This window comes from Exserohilum turcica (genome assembly GCF_000359705.1).
Source record: "Exserohilum turcica Et28A unplaced genomic scaffold SETTUscaffold_7, whole genome shotgun sequence".
NCBI lineage: Eukaryota > Fungi > Ascomycota > Dothideomycetes > Pleosporales > Pleosporaceae > Exserohilum > Exserohilum turcicum.
Genome location: NW_007360288.1, coordinates 670,797 through 685,840, shown reverse-complemented (window position 1 = coordinate 685,840; position 15,044 = coordinate 670,797). Strand labels below are relative to the sequence as shown.

The 15,044-nt window shown below is 51.4% G+C and overlaps 7 protein-coding genes and 1 non-coding gene across 8 annotated transcripts; 5 read left to right on the top strand and 3 right to left on the bottom strand.

The window, feature by feature from the left end:
• Positions 1 to 375: 375 nt before the first annotated feature.
• On the bottom strand, positions 376 to 2,227 carry SETTUDRAFT_141780 (uncharacterized protein; the record flags this gene model as incomplete). The annotated part of the gene is made up of 6 exons (XM_008032111.1): positions 376 to 579; positions 630 to 763; positions 819 to 1,236; positions 1,300 to 1,663; positions 1,708 to 2,023; positions 2,164 to 2,227. 6 exons carry the CDS (start codon positions 2,225 to 2,227, stop codon positions 376 to 378), a joined length of 1,500 nt encoding a protein of 499 aa, XP_008030302.1.
• Positions 2,228 to 4,255: 2,028 nt separating this feature from the next.
• SETTUDRAFT_t76 lies at positions 4,256 to 4,344 on the top strand. The gene has a single exon. It is a non-coding gene; the product is annotated as a tRNA-Pro (tRNA).
• A 374-nt stretch (positions 4,345 to 4,718) lies between these two features.
• SETTUDRAFT_165483 (uncharacterized protein) lies at positions 4,719 to 5,981 on the top strand. The gene is made up of 4 exons (XM_008032110.1): positions 4,719 to 4,824; positions 4,887 to 4,899; positions 5,016 to 5,076; positions 5,143 to 5,981. Exons 1-4 carry the CDS (start codon positions 4,754 to 4,756, stop codon positions 5,856 to 5,858), a joined length of 861 nt encoding a protein of 286 aa, XP_008030301.1. The 5' UTR covers positions 4,719 to 4,753; the 3' UTR covers positions 5,859 to 5,981.
• A 360-nt stretch (positions 5,982 to 6,341) lies between these two features.
• On the top strand, positions 6,342 to 7,761 carry SETTUDRAFT_165482 (uncharacterized protein). Its single transcript, XM_008032109.1, has 3 exons — positions 6,342 to 6,573; positions 6,624 to 7,198; positions 7,248 to 7,761. The coding sequence occupies exons 1-3, from the start codon at positions 6,522 to 6,524 to the stop codon at positions 7,611 to 7,613; spliced, it is 993 nt and encodes a 330-aa protein (XP_008030300.1). The 5' UTR covers positions 6,342 to 6,521; the 3' UTR covers positions 7,614 to 7,761.
• Positions 7,762 to 8,114: 353 nt separating this feature from the next.
• On the top strand, positions 8,115 to 9,460 carry SETTUDRAFT_98023 (uncharacterized protein; the record flags this gene model as incomplete). Its single annotated transcript, XM_008032108.1, has 2 exons — positions 8,115 to 8,622; positions 8,673 to 9,460. The coding sequence occupies 2 exons, from the start codon at positions 8,115 to 8,117 to the stop codon at positions 9,458 to 9,460; spliced, it is 1,296 nt and encodes a 431-aa protein (XP_008030299.1).
• A 316-nt stretch (positions 9,461 to 9,776) lies between these two features.
• SETTUDRAFT_34697 (uncharacterized protein) lies at positions 9,777 to 10,545 on the bottom strand (the record flags this gene model as incomplete). The annotated part of the gene is made up of 5 exons (XM_008031912.1): positions 9,777 to 10,069; positions 10,119 to 10,226; positions 10,294 to 10,371; positions 10,430 to 10,469; positions 10,540 to 10,545. The coding sequence occupies 5 exons, from the start codon at positions 10,543 to 10,545 to the stop codon at positions 9,777 to 9,779; spliced, it is 525 nt and encodes a 174-aa protein (XP_008030103.1).
• A 522-nt stretch (positions 10,546 to 11,067) lies between these two features.
• On the bottom strand, positions 11,068 to 11,703 carry SETTUDRAFT_165480 (uncharacterized protein). The gene is made up of 2 exons (XM_008032107.1): positions 11,295 to 11,703; positions 11,068 to 11,224 (listed from the first exon to the last, which is right to left on the bottom strand). Exon 1 carries the CDS (start codon positions 11,522 to 11,524, stop codon positions 11,351 to 11,353), a length of 174 nt encoding a protein of 57 aa, XP_008030298.1. The 5' UTR covers positions 11,525 to 11,703; the 3' UTR covers positions 11,068 to 11,224; positions 11,295 to 11,350.
• Positions 11,704 to 12,724: 1,021 nt separating this feature from the next.
• On the top strand, positions 12,725 to 13,027 carry SETTUDRAFT_23189 (uncharacterized protein; the record flags this gene model as incomplete). The annotated part of the gene is made up of 2 exons (XM_008031840.1): positions 12,725 to 12,822; positions 12,895 to 13,027. 2 exons carry the CDS (start codon positions 12,725 to 12,727, stop codon positions 13,025 to 13,027), a joined length of 231 nt encoding a protein of 76 aa, XP_008030031.1.
• Between the last annotated feature and the right edge of the window lie 2,017 nt (positions 13,028 to 15,044).

Sequence of the window (15,044 nt, the reverse complement as noted above, 5' to 3'; positions counted from 1 at the left end):
CAATAGCTCTACTATAGATACGATTGACCGTACGAGGATGAACACCAGTAAGTTCAGAGATCTGTGATGTAGACTTGCCAACAGAAGGTGACTTTAACGCCACAATTAAGGTGCGGGTGTAAGGATCAGTATTAGGAGACATTGTAACGATAGATACAGACAAATCGTACAGCTACTCAGCTCAAAGGTGGGAGTTGCGCCAAGAAGAGTTATGCCGAAGCGCCGAGATTAGCGTGGGACAAAACTTTTGTGAGGCACCTCCGTACGGTTGACAAGGAATCCTTGCATCAGCGAACACCACTCGAATGGAATTTCTGACAGGTTTGGTAAATCCCCTTTTTCCCAAACTATATCGTGAGCTAGGTCAACGGCAGCTTAGACAGTCTCGGTCTGCTCTGTGCCGCCCTTCTCCTTTCTTGCGATTCTCTCGATGCTAGCCCGCGCATCTTCTTTGGCTTGAGCAGCTGCCACGTGCTCCATATCACGGTGAATGTGGTCGCTTCCCTTCTTCGTCTGCCAGGCATGCGGGCCTTCTTTGCTGAACATAAACTCAACTTCTTCGAGAGTCTTTCCGCAAGTCTATCAAACCGGTCAGCAATATCCTTGCCGTAACTTCGTGTATGTCTTACCTCGGGATATGTGAAGAAAAACTGAATTGCTGCGAGGAAGCAGAGTATGCCAAAGACTATGAACAGCGCCCATTTGATGTTGATAAACGCGGGTGGGATGAAAAGACCGATCGCAAAGTTGAATAGCCAGTTGCCTAAAGGAGTTGTCAATATACTGGTGCCGGAATCATTTGAACGTCCGCTTCTTACCTGTGGCAGCGATACCCATACCCCATGCACGTGTCTCGAGCGACCAAACCTCGGCGGCGTAGACCCAGCAGATCGGTGCCAGCGTCAGAGCGTAGAAGATGATCAAAAGATAGGAGAAAGCAATGACCGTGTTCGCGGGTGCACCGGTAACCTTCATGACAACGTTATGGTCACCTCCGACACCGCCGGGGACGTATTCGTAGTTGGCACCAAGGACACCGCCAACAACAAAGTGGCAGATACCCATTGCGATCGCGCCCCATACCAAGAGAGTCCTGCGGCCAAATTTATCGACGAAAAAGAACATGATCGATGAGAATATGATAAAAAGTGCGTATTGGACTCCAGAGGAAATAAGCTTGATGTTTCCCTCGAGACCGGCCATGGCAAAAATGTAGACGACGTAGTATGTCATGACCTGTTTTTTTTTGTTAGATCAAAGTCAGACGACACATTCGGGCATTGAAATCTCCTGACGTACATTTGCTCCAGAAAGCTGCTGCCATGCCTGAACGGAAAATCCTGCAAGAGTTCGCTTCCACATGCCGTTGAGAACAAACTTCCTCCATCCCGCTGGAGCCTGACGCTCAGCATTGAGAACGGTCATGATTTCTTCGTACTCTGCAACAACATATGGGTCATCGATGTTGCCGTTGGCTTGAATAGATGCTAAGATGTGAATCGCCTCCTCGCTGCGGTCTACTTTGGCAAGCCATCGGGGAGATTCCGGTAGAAAAGGCAACCCGATCATGAACATGACGCAAGGGACGAACTGAATACCCCAGGCGGTACGGAACGATGCTGATTCTCCAGGAATAAAGGTACATCCGTAACCGATAAAGTACCTGCAAAGGTCAGCTTTGTCAACTGTACACGGTGTATTACTGACATGATCAGAATTCCCCATTCAATAGCTAATTGCTGGATAATGATAATGGCACCACGCTGTGAGTGCTTGGAGATTTCTGCAAGATATACTGGCACCTGAGACGAAGTGATGCCGACAGTAACGCCGTTCAGCACTCGGCCAGCGATCAACATGCCTCGTCCTGTTACTGCCACCTGCAAAGCAGTCCCGGCGAGCCACCAGAGACAGGCGAACATGAGGGCATCGCGGCGACCAAATTTGTCAGAAATCGGACCAGCCATGATTGAGCCAACGACGGAGCCTGCAGCAAGAGCAGCGCCAATGGCACCTTGAACGACTCCGGCCGGGTTGTCAAAGTAATCGCTGGTATCTATTAGATGTTGACCATGGATGTTACGGCTGAATGGTCAACTTACATATACTGGCTGCTTGGAATGATAGCACTCATCGACGAGATATCGAAACCGAAGAGCATACCACCCATGGTGGCGATGATTGCCAAGAAGTAGACATTGTAAATCTTGGGAACTTTTGAAAACATCTTGACGGCCGGGGGGAGCTCTCGAGAGCCTCAATCACCGCAAGTAGCTGACCTGCTGGCTCACGTTGGTGGGGAGAATGCTCGAATATAAAGGATCAAGATGTCGGCCACAAAAGCCGGTATGCTACCCTAAACATCTCGCGTGAGGCAAGCATGCCTGCTGAAGGCCTAACTCCGCTCAGGCCCCAGATCCAATCACCTGCTGCTTGGTTAAATTGGTTAAAATGCCATACTCCCAGCGTAGGCCTAGCGGGAGCGTGCCGACAGGCGTTGGTGCCGTGGACATCGGACAGAAATGAGGACAAGGAAGCCTCCGATCGGCTTTGATTGGCGGAATAACTCTGGCTGGGGAATTTGGGGTTAGCTGGAGGTGGAGACGAGCGGGTTGAAGAGTTTGTGGAGATCGCCTCAACCGCGTCGTGCATGTGGGTGCGTCAGTGGCGCCGTCTCTATTTCGGCAGCTTGTCTTGTGGATGGCTGTCCTTCCATCGCGCATTGCCGCGCTGTATTGCCTCCTCGTAGCGAAGCAGCATGTGATCAAGAAGGGTGGTCAGATTCCTTCTTTATTACGACATTCGCAACACGATCGGGGTGATGGGGTGGAAATGCGACGAAGAGTGGTTGGAAGATTCGATCCGCACCACCTCGGGGCGGAAGCACGATCCCTTTCTTTGCTTGGCATTTCTGCCCTTGTTACTCGGCGTTGTCCTTCACGGAGTCGCATTCCATTTCCGCGGTCGATAATAATCGCACCGGGTAATATTGAGCACCTGCGAGACCTTGACAAGAGGGTCGTGTGTTGGGTTGGCCAAATGCTTCAAGAACAAGCTCGCATCCCCATCTTTTCCCATCCCAAGCTCAGGCCTGTCTGCGCACCATCGTCATAGCAAGGTGGAGAAGACTGGGCACGCATAAAGTGCCAACACGTATGCGTAGTTTCTTGGTAACTGGACCCATAGTAACCGGTCCTGTTGCAACGTTGTTGTTCCGCGCATGCTGACTTTACCAAAGGAAGTAATAACTCCTTGGACTGCCAGGATCAGTGACGCAACACCGTTGTGGCCTCAGGTCATCTTATTCGCATCACATGTGCGATCAGCACTGTCAGAATATTGCAGCGCCTGGCCCGCGAAGTCGAGTTGCTGCAATCTGAACTTGCAATAACACTAGAAGCGTGCTTATTGTATTTCCTGGATATTCAAGTCGATCGTGGCCTGTTCCTGGGTGTATGCTGGATCAAAAGGATCTCAAAGGATCTTGACCTCAGGGTTGAAAGGTGGGCCGATGCTGCATGCGACTGCCGAAGATCTGTTACCCACCTCTGTATTGGCGTCAAGGGTATTGCAAAGCGAGTATATGCTGATGAAGGTATCAACACTGATGCAAATTGAAGAAATAGTCGTGTTTCTCTAGTGAATGATGCCCTTTTCTTGTCGTTCCATCACTGTCACGTAGAGAAAGCTGCAAAAGATGATTTAGATGTGCTTGAGTGTTGTGGAACATTGTCGATGCCTCGTACGTGACGGAAGCCCTTTAGCAGATTTGTATCGACTCTTCCCCAATGGTTCAGGGAGAATAATAACCTTCACGTACCATAAAACAGTTGAGGGGTATACCTAGTTGGATGATTGTTTGGCAGATGTATGGAAAACTTGCGAATGCTTGGATAGCAGATATCAAGCTACCCCCGCGGCCAAGCTGGATTCACATGAGCTATTGTTCCATTTTGTGATTCCAGTATACCATTTCTGCTTCTACTATACAACTCTACATATCAACGGCCTTCAATGCAGGATGACATTGAACTATAGGCTTGAAGGGCTTGCCAGTCTCTGCGACCCACGGCCTAACATTTCATGGGACTACCCCTGACATAAGCTTTGCGGATCCAATATCCTTGCGTCCGTTTACTCCACTCTTCAGTCTGATGCACATAACGGCAGCCGTATACATGCTTACTCAAAATTTTAAGAGCATTATATTATTAAAATCTCATTTTTCTCTCATCAGTAGCTATTACAGCAAAACGGTCTTATGGTCTAGTGGTATGATTCTCGCTTAGGGTAAACCCGAGCATTGCTTGCGAGAGGCCCCGCGTTCGAGTCGCGGTAAGACCCCTTTTTTGCACTTCTGGGAGGCAGAATGCATGCACTGGCACAGCCTTTTTGCTGACTGCACCATATCAGCCTTTGCTGGCTGAATGTTGTTTCTGTGTAGGATAGGGTTCGGGAAGCATTTCTTTTTGATTGGGTGAAACTTAATCCCCAGGAACATGCGGATACGCAGCACACTACTCCAGATGAACTTGCATGGCATTTCCACGATCCATTGAGCATTGTCTGCATCGCTGATTAACCCTGACGTTCCGTGGCGTTCCGTTAGCCAGCCGCTATTGATCTGGTCATAGCGTGAACCGTCCCTAGCTAGCGCCACGTAAGTCAACAGCAACGTCTGTCACGACTGGACGACCTCTGCAACAGCACCGCCACAGCTGCGTCCAAAGCAAAGCCCCAATTCCAATTCAACATGCAGTTCCGCTGGGATTATCCTCCAGAGCCCGTGACGGGAGCGTGGGGCCCGAAGACGTCAAATCACAAGTAAGTCTGTGTTTGCGGAGCCGTGCATGTGATTGTGGCTAACCCGCATGTTATGTATGTAGCTTTTGTGAAGAGGTAAGGATTTGCAGCATATATATGTGCTGAGCAAGAGTTGGGGAAGAATGAAAGAAAAGAAGATGATGATGACGATGAATGAATGAATGAATGAATGAAAGCTCATTGATTTCAAGGACTTCATCATCACGCCGTACATTGGCGAATTCATAAACACCATTACAAACATATCGTATGGTGCGTGATCAAAAAAAAGAGGTCTACACTCCATGTTAAGCAGACCAAACTCACAAGATAACCCAGTCATCTACGGGGTCCACGGGCTCCGGCGCGTAGCCCCCAAGCCAACGGGCGGCCTCTTCTCCACGCTCGCCTTCCCCTACTGGGGCCTCATCGGGGTAGGCGTGCTCTCAGCCTGGTTCCACGCGACGCTCAAGTACCACTCTCAAATGGGAGACGACCTCTCCATGTTCCTGGCCGTGGGCGCCGTCCTGCACCAGCTGCTGTGCTTCGACGCGACGCAGGCACAGCGCCAAAAGTACACGCTGTACATCCTCGGCAGCCTGATCCCCATCTCCATCTACCACGTGTGGGCCGACGAAATCATCGTGCACGAAATCGCCTTCGCAGCCATGATCTTCCTCGTATGCAAGTATGCGCGCCGCCTCATTGCAAAGCAAGTCTCCAGCGAGGCGTCGCGCGCGAAGCTGGGGAAGCTGGCTACGCTTGGCATTTCCTCGGGCCTGTTTGGCTATTTTCTGTGGAATATCGATTTCCATGCTTGCGGCTATGTTACGGCCGTTAAGCACTGGGTCGGCCTGCCCTGGGGCTTTTTGCTCGAGTTGCACGCCTGGTGGCACTTTTTTACTGCTGTCGGCGCGTATGTGGGCATGGCGCTCGTCGAGTATCTGATTACGCTTGAGGAGGGCAAGACGGGGAAGCTGGAGGAGGGGTTTGTGTGGCCGGTCAAGGCTGTGCTGCGGGATATGGAGGGTGTGGAGGGCAAGAAGGATATCTAAGGATGAGGAACTGGTGTTTTCGAGCCCGAGGCGCCAGTGATGTGAGGTGCAGATGGAGCCGAAGTGGCTTGAGAAGGAGATTTTCATGTCATGCAAGCTTGTGTCATAGAATTATAGAGATAGAGGGGATATAGTACTCAAAACGGTTGGGTTATGTAGACCACACCACTTACCGCTCTTTGATCATACGCGACTCGAAACTATTCGGTTTCCTAAAACAATGCATTTTGGTCATCCACAGCTGTCGATCGCCGTGCCCAACCATAAAGTCATGTTTTACGCATGCATTCTGCATGTAGGCCAAAGGCCCTTTCAACCTACGCATCGGAGATAATACAACTCTAAAGGCATGGTGGTGGGCGCCACGCTGTGCGCTGATTGGCCAGGCGGAGTTAAGTCGTCAAAAGTGCCGCATGCCTTAGTAGATGCTTGACACAAGCACAAGTGTTAGGCCAATTACCGTTACTGTGGCGTTAGACAATCATTGCTTTCGGGTCCGAGAAGAGCTTCACTTGGATATATAAATTGCTGAGCGTCAGACATCAGCAGAAAATAAACAACAGACCGAAGAGCAGACTAGCAAGGACGCGGATAACCGCGGTGATATCATTGACTTGTTTTTACCCCGCCTAACAGCAACCAAAACCTTTGCAACACCACAATATGCCTCAACTTGTCGGAAAGACTGTCGGGCCAGTAGGCTACGGGCTCATGGGTATGTCACTTTATCAGCTATCTTGCAAATGCGTCGATTAACCATGGCAGGCCTCACATGGCGCCAGAACCCACCATCTCAAGAGCAGAGCTTCGAGGCTATGCGCACAGCGCTTTCGCTTGGAGCGAACAACTGGAATGGAGGGGAGCTTTACGGCTCGCCTGAACGCAACTCTCTGCACCTCCTGAACGAGTACTTCACCAAGTACCCCGAGGACGCCGAAAAGATTGTGCTGTCCATCAAGGGCGGTCTTGTCAAGGGTGGCTTCGTACCCGACGGCAGCCGGGAGAATGTCAGGCGCAGCATCGACGAGTGCCTGAAGCTATTGGATGGCAAGAAGAGCCTTGATCTGTTCGAGTGTGCTAGGGTGGATCCCAAGACACCCATCGAAGACACTGTTAGCTACATTGCCGAGTACGTCAAAGAGGGCAAGCTGGGCGGCATAAGCCTGTCCGAGGTTGGCGCGCAGACAATTCGCAAAGCGCACAGCGTGCACCCCATTTCTGCGGTCGAGGTTGAGTTCTCTCTCTGGGCAACGGAAATTCTCGAGAACGGCGTCGCGGCGACATGCGCTGAGCTGGGCATTCCTATCATCGCCTACTCGCCGCTTGGGCGCGGATTCCTTGTAAGTTTCCCAAATTGCCTGCCAAATGCCTGCGCTAATCAGTTCCCAGACGGGCAGGTACAAGAAGCACAGCGACATTGAGCCAGACTCTATGCTGCAGCACTTGCCCAGGTTCCAGCCCGACGTTTTCGACGAGAACATCAAGTTGCTCCACGCCGTCGAGGACATTGCCAAGGCAAAGGGTGCTACACCAGTCCAGATTGCCATTGGCTGGGTGCTTGCGCAGAGCGGAGCAAAGGGCATGCCGACCATTATCCCCATCCCAGGTGCCACTACGTCGGAGAGGATCCAGGAGAATATGAAGCCGGCGCAGCTGAATGACGACGACATGAAGGCGCTCGGTGAGATTCTGAAGAAGTTTCCAGTCATTGGCGGGCGGTACCACAAGACGCAGGAAGCCCTGCTGTTTGCGTAGATGGTTCATGGCCTGGAGAGAGACTAGTCAGTATTGTAGCTATAATGTACAGCTAGCTTGGGGTGCCGTGCGATTGAGAGTCAGGTGAATGTGTAGTGTATGAGCTAATCCGCATACGAGCCGCCGTGAGGCAGTTTTTTGGAATTGCAGAACTCTGGGATAAATCATCATAGAGGCGGGGGTGAGGCGTGAGAGACGGGCGACGTACATGTGTTGCAGCGGAGGCATGTCCGCCACCAAGGGCGAGTGTCTGAAGCCTGTCGTGCCAGGTTCCATATCTTCAGCGTGGCGGGATGGTGGTGGTGCGAGGAGGAAGAGGTGGAGGATTGGCAGAAAAGTGCACCAACACCCGAAGCTCAACGCCTGGCCCCTGCACATGCGCTAAGTAAGTATAGACGGCGAGCGCGCCGGCTGGGCGGCGCAACACGCTCCTGACTACACCACCTCACTTTACATCGCATCAATCACCACGAGGCAGGCGACGCCACCCCGCACGTCGCCATGACGGAATCGCCTTCAGATCTCTCCGAGTACGGGAGCGATGACTTCCCCGAGGATGTAAAGCGAAGCCGTCAACGCAGCTATGAAGCCACGCCTGACCGTGACCAGCGCCCCAACAAACGACCTCGCCTGAACATCCGCGCGCCCTCGTCGCCGCCGCCGCCCATTAGCACCATGCCGCCCGACCTGGACGAGGAGCTGTCCGAAGACACGGACGGCTCGGTGCCGGCGTCGCCACACCACCACCCGGGCATGTCGCAGGACGACGACTACGGCCAGGAGCAGGTGACGGTGTGCAAATGGGACGGCTGCACCGCCGGCGACATGCACAACATGGACAACCTGGTCGAGCATCTCCACGACGACCACATCGGCACGCGCCAGAAGAAGTACAGCTGCGAATGGAGCGATTGCACCCGCAAGGGCATCCCGCATGCGAGTGGCTATGCGCTGCGAGCACACATGCGCTCCCACACGCGCGAGAAGCCCTTTTACTGCACTCTCCCAGGTACGTTGGCCGCGACGCGAGCATGCGCCTGCTAAGCAAATGCCCCCCAGAATGCGACCGCTCCTTCACCCGCTCCGACGCCCTCGCCAAGCACATGCGGACGGTGCACGAGACGGAGGCGCTGCGGCCCTCGGATCCCGTGCCCAAGCACCACTCGTCCAACCCCACCAACAACAAGCAGCGCCTCAAGCTGGTCCTCAGCAACGAGGCCAAGAAGCTGCCGCCGCACGACAAGGCCTCGACCCCCGGCTCCCCGTCGTCGCACTCGCACCCGCCCAACAGCGCCACCATCCCGCCCGCGACAACATCGGAGACCGACTACGCCCACAACAACGTCATATACCTGCAGGACCTCGCCAGCCCGTCGGCCTCGACGCTCGTGCAATTCCCCCCGGACATTGAGTTTACGCCCGACGAGCTCCGCAAGCCCGCCAACGAGCTGTTCCACCTGCTGCGCAAACAGCTGCAGTGGGCGACAAAGGAGGGCGAGCAGCTGCGTGCCGAGGCCGAGGAGCTCGAGCGCCAGCGCCGCGAGGAGTGGCAGGCCAAGGAGCTTTTGTTTGAGAACTTCATGGAGGCACAGGCGGCGACGGAGCGGCGGAGGCGCGCAGAGCAGGGCATACCCGAAGACCTGGAAGGCTGGCAGGCCGTCGAGAACGATGTCGCCCCCGCCAAATTGCTGCACATTGCGCCTAAAGACGGGAAGCTGCCGTGGTGGCGCGAGCAGGGCGCGCAGACACAGCGGCCTCAGGTCAAGGAGGAGCCGCAGCCATCCAAGCCATTGCCAGCCGACACCAAGCCCGCAGAGGATGGGCAGCTTCAGGTGCCTGGGGCTTGATGGCCACTGATTGACCTGCAGCATATACTTTACTGACATGAGAAAAGAGCGGACTCGGAGTTTATAATTTTTTTTCCTTTTCCTAACTAACTTGTGTGTAAAATACGGGATGGACTCGGGTCCGCACGGTTGGAGACGTGTAGTAGGTCAAAGATACCAATGCCATAACATTTCATGCTTTCAAACTACTAGTATACAGGTTCGCTCTTCCAAGCGCGAACTCATCGGGTACGGTGCAATCTGCATCCACTACGAACATGCCGCTCGTCTTCGCCGTCTGTACGGATACGTTGCCTAGCCATGACGCGCCAGACATTTACCTCGCCTTCCTCTTGTCCGCCTCGGCGTTCTTGAATGGGAATCCACTCGTCCTCTTGTCCGCGCCCGTCTTCCTGCTAATCCTGCCGTTGCTGCTAGCAAACAAAATGCACCACAGCGCTACGATGGCCAGGAAGCCCGAGCCCAGCGTGCCTAGACTGAACGCCAGCACCCCGGTCCTGGTCCACATTGCATAGCCGTAAAATGCACATGTCGCGTGGAACATGGCCGTTATGGTGAGCGTGGGTAGAGCGTACGGTGCTTTGGGGTCTTCTGCCTGTGTTGTTGCGCCTGACAAGTATTAGCCCACGACTTGCTCAAACGAAAGATGCAAACATACCTTCTGAAAGCCGGCTAGACAGCGGTACAGAGCCTGTAAGCAGCACGCCCAGGATTCCCAGAGTTATGAGCGCAAAGCCCAGTGATCGGCTAAAGTAGACTTCAAGCGCTGTTGCGAGTGTCAGCCAGGGCACTCATTTTTTGCAGCTTCTCAAAGAAATCGGACATGCACGTACTGCTAGCTTCGCGCACCTCGGGCGACAGCAGTGCGACCAGCATTGTTGGGGAGCTGATGAGCGGCACCGCTTGTGTGGCTGTTGTCTCCGTTAGCCAGCCGTCAAGCGCGCACAATAGCATGTTAAGAAAGCTTACTGAGCCATGCGGCCGTGCCGTACGAGTAGAAGTAGTAGACCTAGAAATCATAATTGTCAGCTTCGCTTTTTCTTGCAAAGTCTTCAGCGCGTCGTGTAGCCGATACATACATCCATGACGAACGCGGTGATATCAAGGCAATTGAGCTTCGGGTTTTGGATATCGGTGGTATGGGATTGAGAGTCGAGGATTGGAGAGCAGCAGATGACGCAAAAAGAGGGCTTGTTATAGGTGAGGGAAAGCAGAAGGAAGAAAGCGTCGACGTGCGTGTTAAGGTGCCTGGCGGGATCCGCGACCAAATACGTCATTGTTGCGCTAAGCTGGATTCCGCGGCAAGGCAAACTGCAGCATCCCCCCGGTTCTTCCGTCTTCGGTCCTTGTGGGAGACGCCTATTTCCTGTTTGCGATGGCGCGGAGCCGGGCTACATTGCCTACCGACCAAGTGTGGTTGTCCGGGTGCAGATGAGGATGCGTCGGTGGTTGCGCCACGCTTGGTGGCTGTGTAGGTGCGAGATCTGACGTTCTGACTTGGCCTGCAATCTGACTTCATTGCTACAGGTACTCGCAGCACCAGTGCGCAAGAGTGGTACTTCGTCGTCACAACCTATGATACAGTCTTGCCAACATGCGCCCCAGCAGCCACACAAAAACGCTTTGGTGTTTAGAAACGCCTCCCGAGTTTCTGATTGCAGCAACACCACCACTATGGCTAACTAGCCAGTTATTACCCAGAAAGGAAGTCGACGACAATCAAGCCATTGATCACGGCAAACGGCTGTCAAATCCCTAGCCTGGGTACGCCAATCCTCTTTTGCAGCTAGACCCCTTGGTTAAGGCGTGCTCTAACGGCCTGCACTTCCGGAAGAGGAAGACAATTCCGCAGACTGTCGATATCTGCGTGTTTTGCTACCCGGATGCAGTCTACCAACCAGAGAATCGCATACGCGAATAGACCGGGACCGAGCACCAGATGGCTTGCCCCAGGCTTTGCAAGCGTGGTAGCGAGAGCATCACGAGACCCGAGGTTGCGAAAAAGAAAGCACTATGTGCCTGACCTGTGGGTGTGTGTCCTGTGAGAGATGAGGTGGAATTCATCAAGTCAGATCTCACCAGGAGACACTTGACCAGTCACTGACACAAAGCCACTCATACGTCTACAGAGCACAGCAGAGGAACGAAACAAGTTACCCCTTTCCAACAGTGCCACGATCCTCAAACAACCCACGCGCCCTAGCCTCCTCACCAATCCAGCCAAAGTTTCGGTTCAAACTCCGCCCCTCTCCAATTTCCACATATTGCCCAGAAGAGGAAATCCACCGCTTCATCCATCGATAGCAGACGCCAAAAAGGAGAATAAATTCGCCCGCTAACTCGAGTCACGACTACCGTGGTTTGCGAATTCTCCTATCTCTCGTCTCAAGATGACAGAAAACCTCCGAGAGCACGATTGCACGCTGTGAGTGCATCCTCCCTTCCTTCACCTCATGTACGAGCCATGCTACACGCGCTGAATACTTTTGCTTTATATCCCTCTCCATCAATCACATCCGTCACTTTTCCTTCTTCCACTTTCCCTGCACGCCTGTTGGTCGAGTGCGTACATACGTGCAGTGTGCGGTGGGCATTTCCTTTTTTGTCGCAAACTCCAGAGAAGCTCGGTACGCAAAACGTCACGGCACACACCGCACCAGCACAAACACTCACGTGGCCCTTGAGTGCGAGGTTGTTCCCGTATCAGGTAGTTTTCATTGACACTGTGGAATCCAGTTAATGTTTGTGGCGTATTAGTTGAATAAGCACAGGGTCTAGAGGATGTCTGTGTGTAGCCTTTATCGGTAAAGCGTTGACATCCATCGGTATGGTATGTGTGTATGTGCGCTGGCTTGCGTCTCGCTGAAACAAGTGTTGCTGTTTCGTCTCGTGCTGAATGTCGTTACAAACGAACATATTATACAGAGGAATACCGCGTTATTTCTTCGAGCAAGTGGCGTTTGGGTGGTGAGTTCTGGGTGCACGTACATATTATAATGAAGCCCTTGTCCATACTGCACCGCGAACTTGGGTCGTTACAAGTCGACGACGCATCGTCCCATTGACTTTACTACTACATCATAGCCCACGCACAGACACAGCACACCACGAGATTCCATCTCACGACGGACAACCCACGCAAGGCCAGAAGCGTCATTCACACACCCCATGCTGCTATGAAGCTATGCTAAGCCATCTTCTCTGGCCGTACTGGTCGTACTGGCCGTGACGCTGTACTAGCCGGCTTAGCACAACTAACTCAAGATGGAGGAGATTCCTAACACCTCACACTGGAAACTGTATACATTCTCACAGTTTCTCTGCGTAAACCGCAAGATCGTCAAAATGCAATCCGCTAGAACGTGCGCTATTAGCAATACTTAGCACTAGCTATCCTAGACAGACAGTAGCACAGTAAGCGCTAATACCAACAGCGATCCTTCTCAGAAGGCTATTGGCGACAAAGTCGTATATGACCATATTGCCGGTGGAGCCGAGCCCCTGATCCCCGGTAACCAAGTGAGCAATATTTCAAGAATTCCGCATGCTTCAGGGAACCATCGCTAGGTATCACCGGAATCGTGTTTACTGCTGACCTATCTAATATGCGTTACCGAGGGACAGCCGTCAGCAACAGAGTAAGTACTCATTAAAAAAGAACTCTAATTGATTGCGCAGCGTACTTGGCTGCCGTTGAGCACACTGAGGAGAATACGAGGGTCCGCGGGTGAAAGCCGTCTTGATTACACCCGTACGTCCCCACACGCTTGGATAGACGGCAGTTACTCATTTGTCTTTACGGTATATAAGTAATACCTCCGTATCCTTCTTACTGTTTCTCTTTAGCTCCCCTTTTCTATCTTATACATGTTCTAAGAGATATACATCAAGTATATCACGATAACAACCATGAAGCTTTTCGCCTCTCTAGCTTGTGTATCTATCTTCTGTCATTCTGTGACTGCCTGGGTATATCATTCTATCCCAGCTACTCTATGCCATCACGCTAATGTTATTATGTATAGTATTGTATTACCAAAGAAGGGACTTTCACAAAGTACGGATTATGCCGGTACAGTAGGGAGGATTCAAGCCGAGACTTGTACTGTACTTCGGTAAGTAAATTTGGTGGTTATTATTATGCTGTATGATAAGACTAATAAGCGATAAGCAATGGCAATGTACAGCCACGGGAAATCGGTGTACCCCGCTTGACCGCCCAGGCGACATGGCTACGTGTGTTTAGATTGTTCGGGTACAGAGGTGGCTTTCGAAAAGTTCTTATTGATACACAGGGGTGGTCTTGACTGATATCAAGGTCCTACTGAAGTTGAGACAGATCTGTCTCTTTTCCTTTATTTGCACTTCTTGTTACTATCAAGTACATGTTACATATAAAATAAAATCTTCTCTATCTAAGCCTATTGTCGTTATAGTAGGGGATCTCTCCGAGCCTCTAGCTGTGCCTTTGATATATATATTCTGTTTCTTAGTACACCTTTCTTTGTCGCTCTTACTATTATAATTATAGAAAGACTTCGTATATATAAGGCATATATTTTATACTTCAGATATCAACACACAGAGATAATAGAGAAAATGGATCCTAATATGAGACCCAGTTTACCACACTAGTACTAGTTCTAGCCTGTAACAGCACTATTAACGTGCTGAATGTGTAATGCTTAAGTATGTATTTAAATGTGTTTCAGAGCTAGACGATAGATAACATTGCTTTATTTCATGTGATATTATTGCAATCTTGTAAAGCTATCGTCTAGAGAGTCTTTTTTGGTATAGCAATGCGGCCAGCGTACTAATCCGGCAAGCTTTGCCATTAGACTCGCTAAGCCTACATCTAGGTTAGTTGCGGCAAGCTCTATTATTTGTTCCATATTAGGAAGATGACTGCATTCTTAAGGAGTTATTTCCGCATTCTCCTCAAAAGCCATAGGGTATGCACGAAGTAGACAGATTTGTCGAGATCTTGTACCAAGTATGCACTGAAAAAACTATTCTCTAGCTACGGAAGTTCTTCGCATAACGAATTTTAGGGGACAGTTCTTCCGTTGAGCAAGCTTCGTACTTTAATTCCTGCAGGCATCTCGGGATTACAGAGATGTCAACAATCAAGCTGAGTCAAGCTCATCAATCAAGCTGGATTGACTCAACGGTCAAGCTGAGTCAAGCCAAGCTCATCAAGCTGTATCAAGCTGTATCAAGCTCGTCAAGCTCATCAAGCTGAGCTTGATAGAGCTTGATGAGCTTGATACGCCCGTGCGTAAAAAAAGAAGAATAACTATGAACTCCTTTACGTAGGCTACTAATCTATAGTAACGTTAACTCTTACCTCTATCTCTAATACTATACGTGTCAATTTATTATATATATCTTCTTATCTTACCAATTTCTTGATTGCAAGCATGCCACCAAAAAGACGCGTCCAAGCTATTGTTGCTACCCCACCGAAGCGGTCTCGGGGCGTGCCCCGCGGTACTCTAAGCCAGCCTATATCTATCGAAAGCCCGCCATCATCCTCTCGCTTATCACCTCGTCAAGCTCTAGTTGAAGCGGTCCCAGGTAT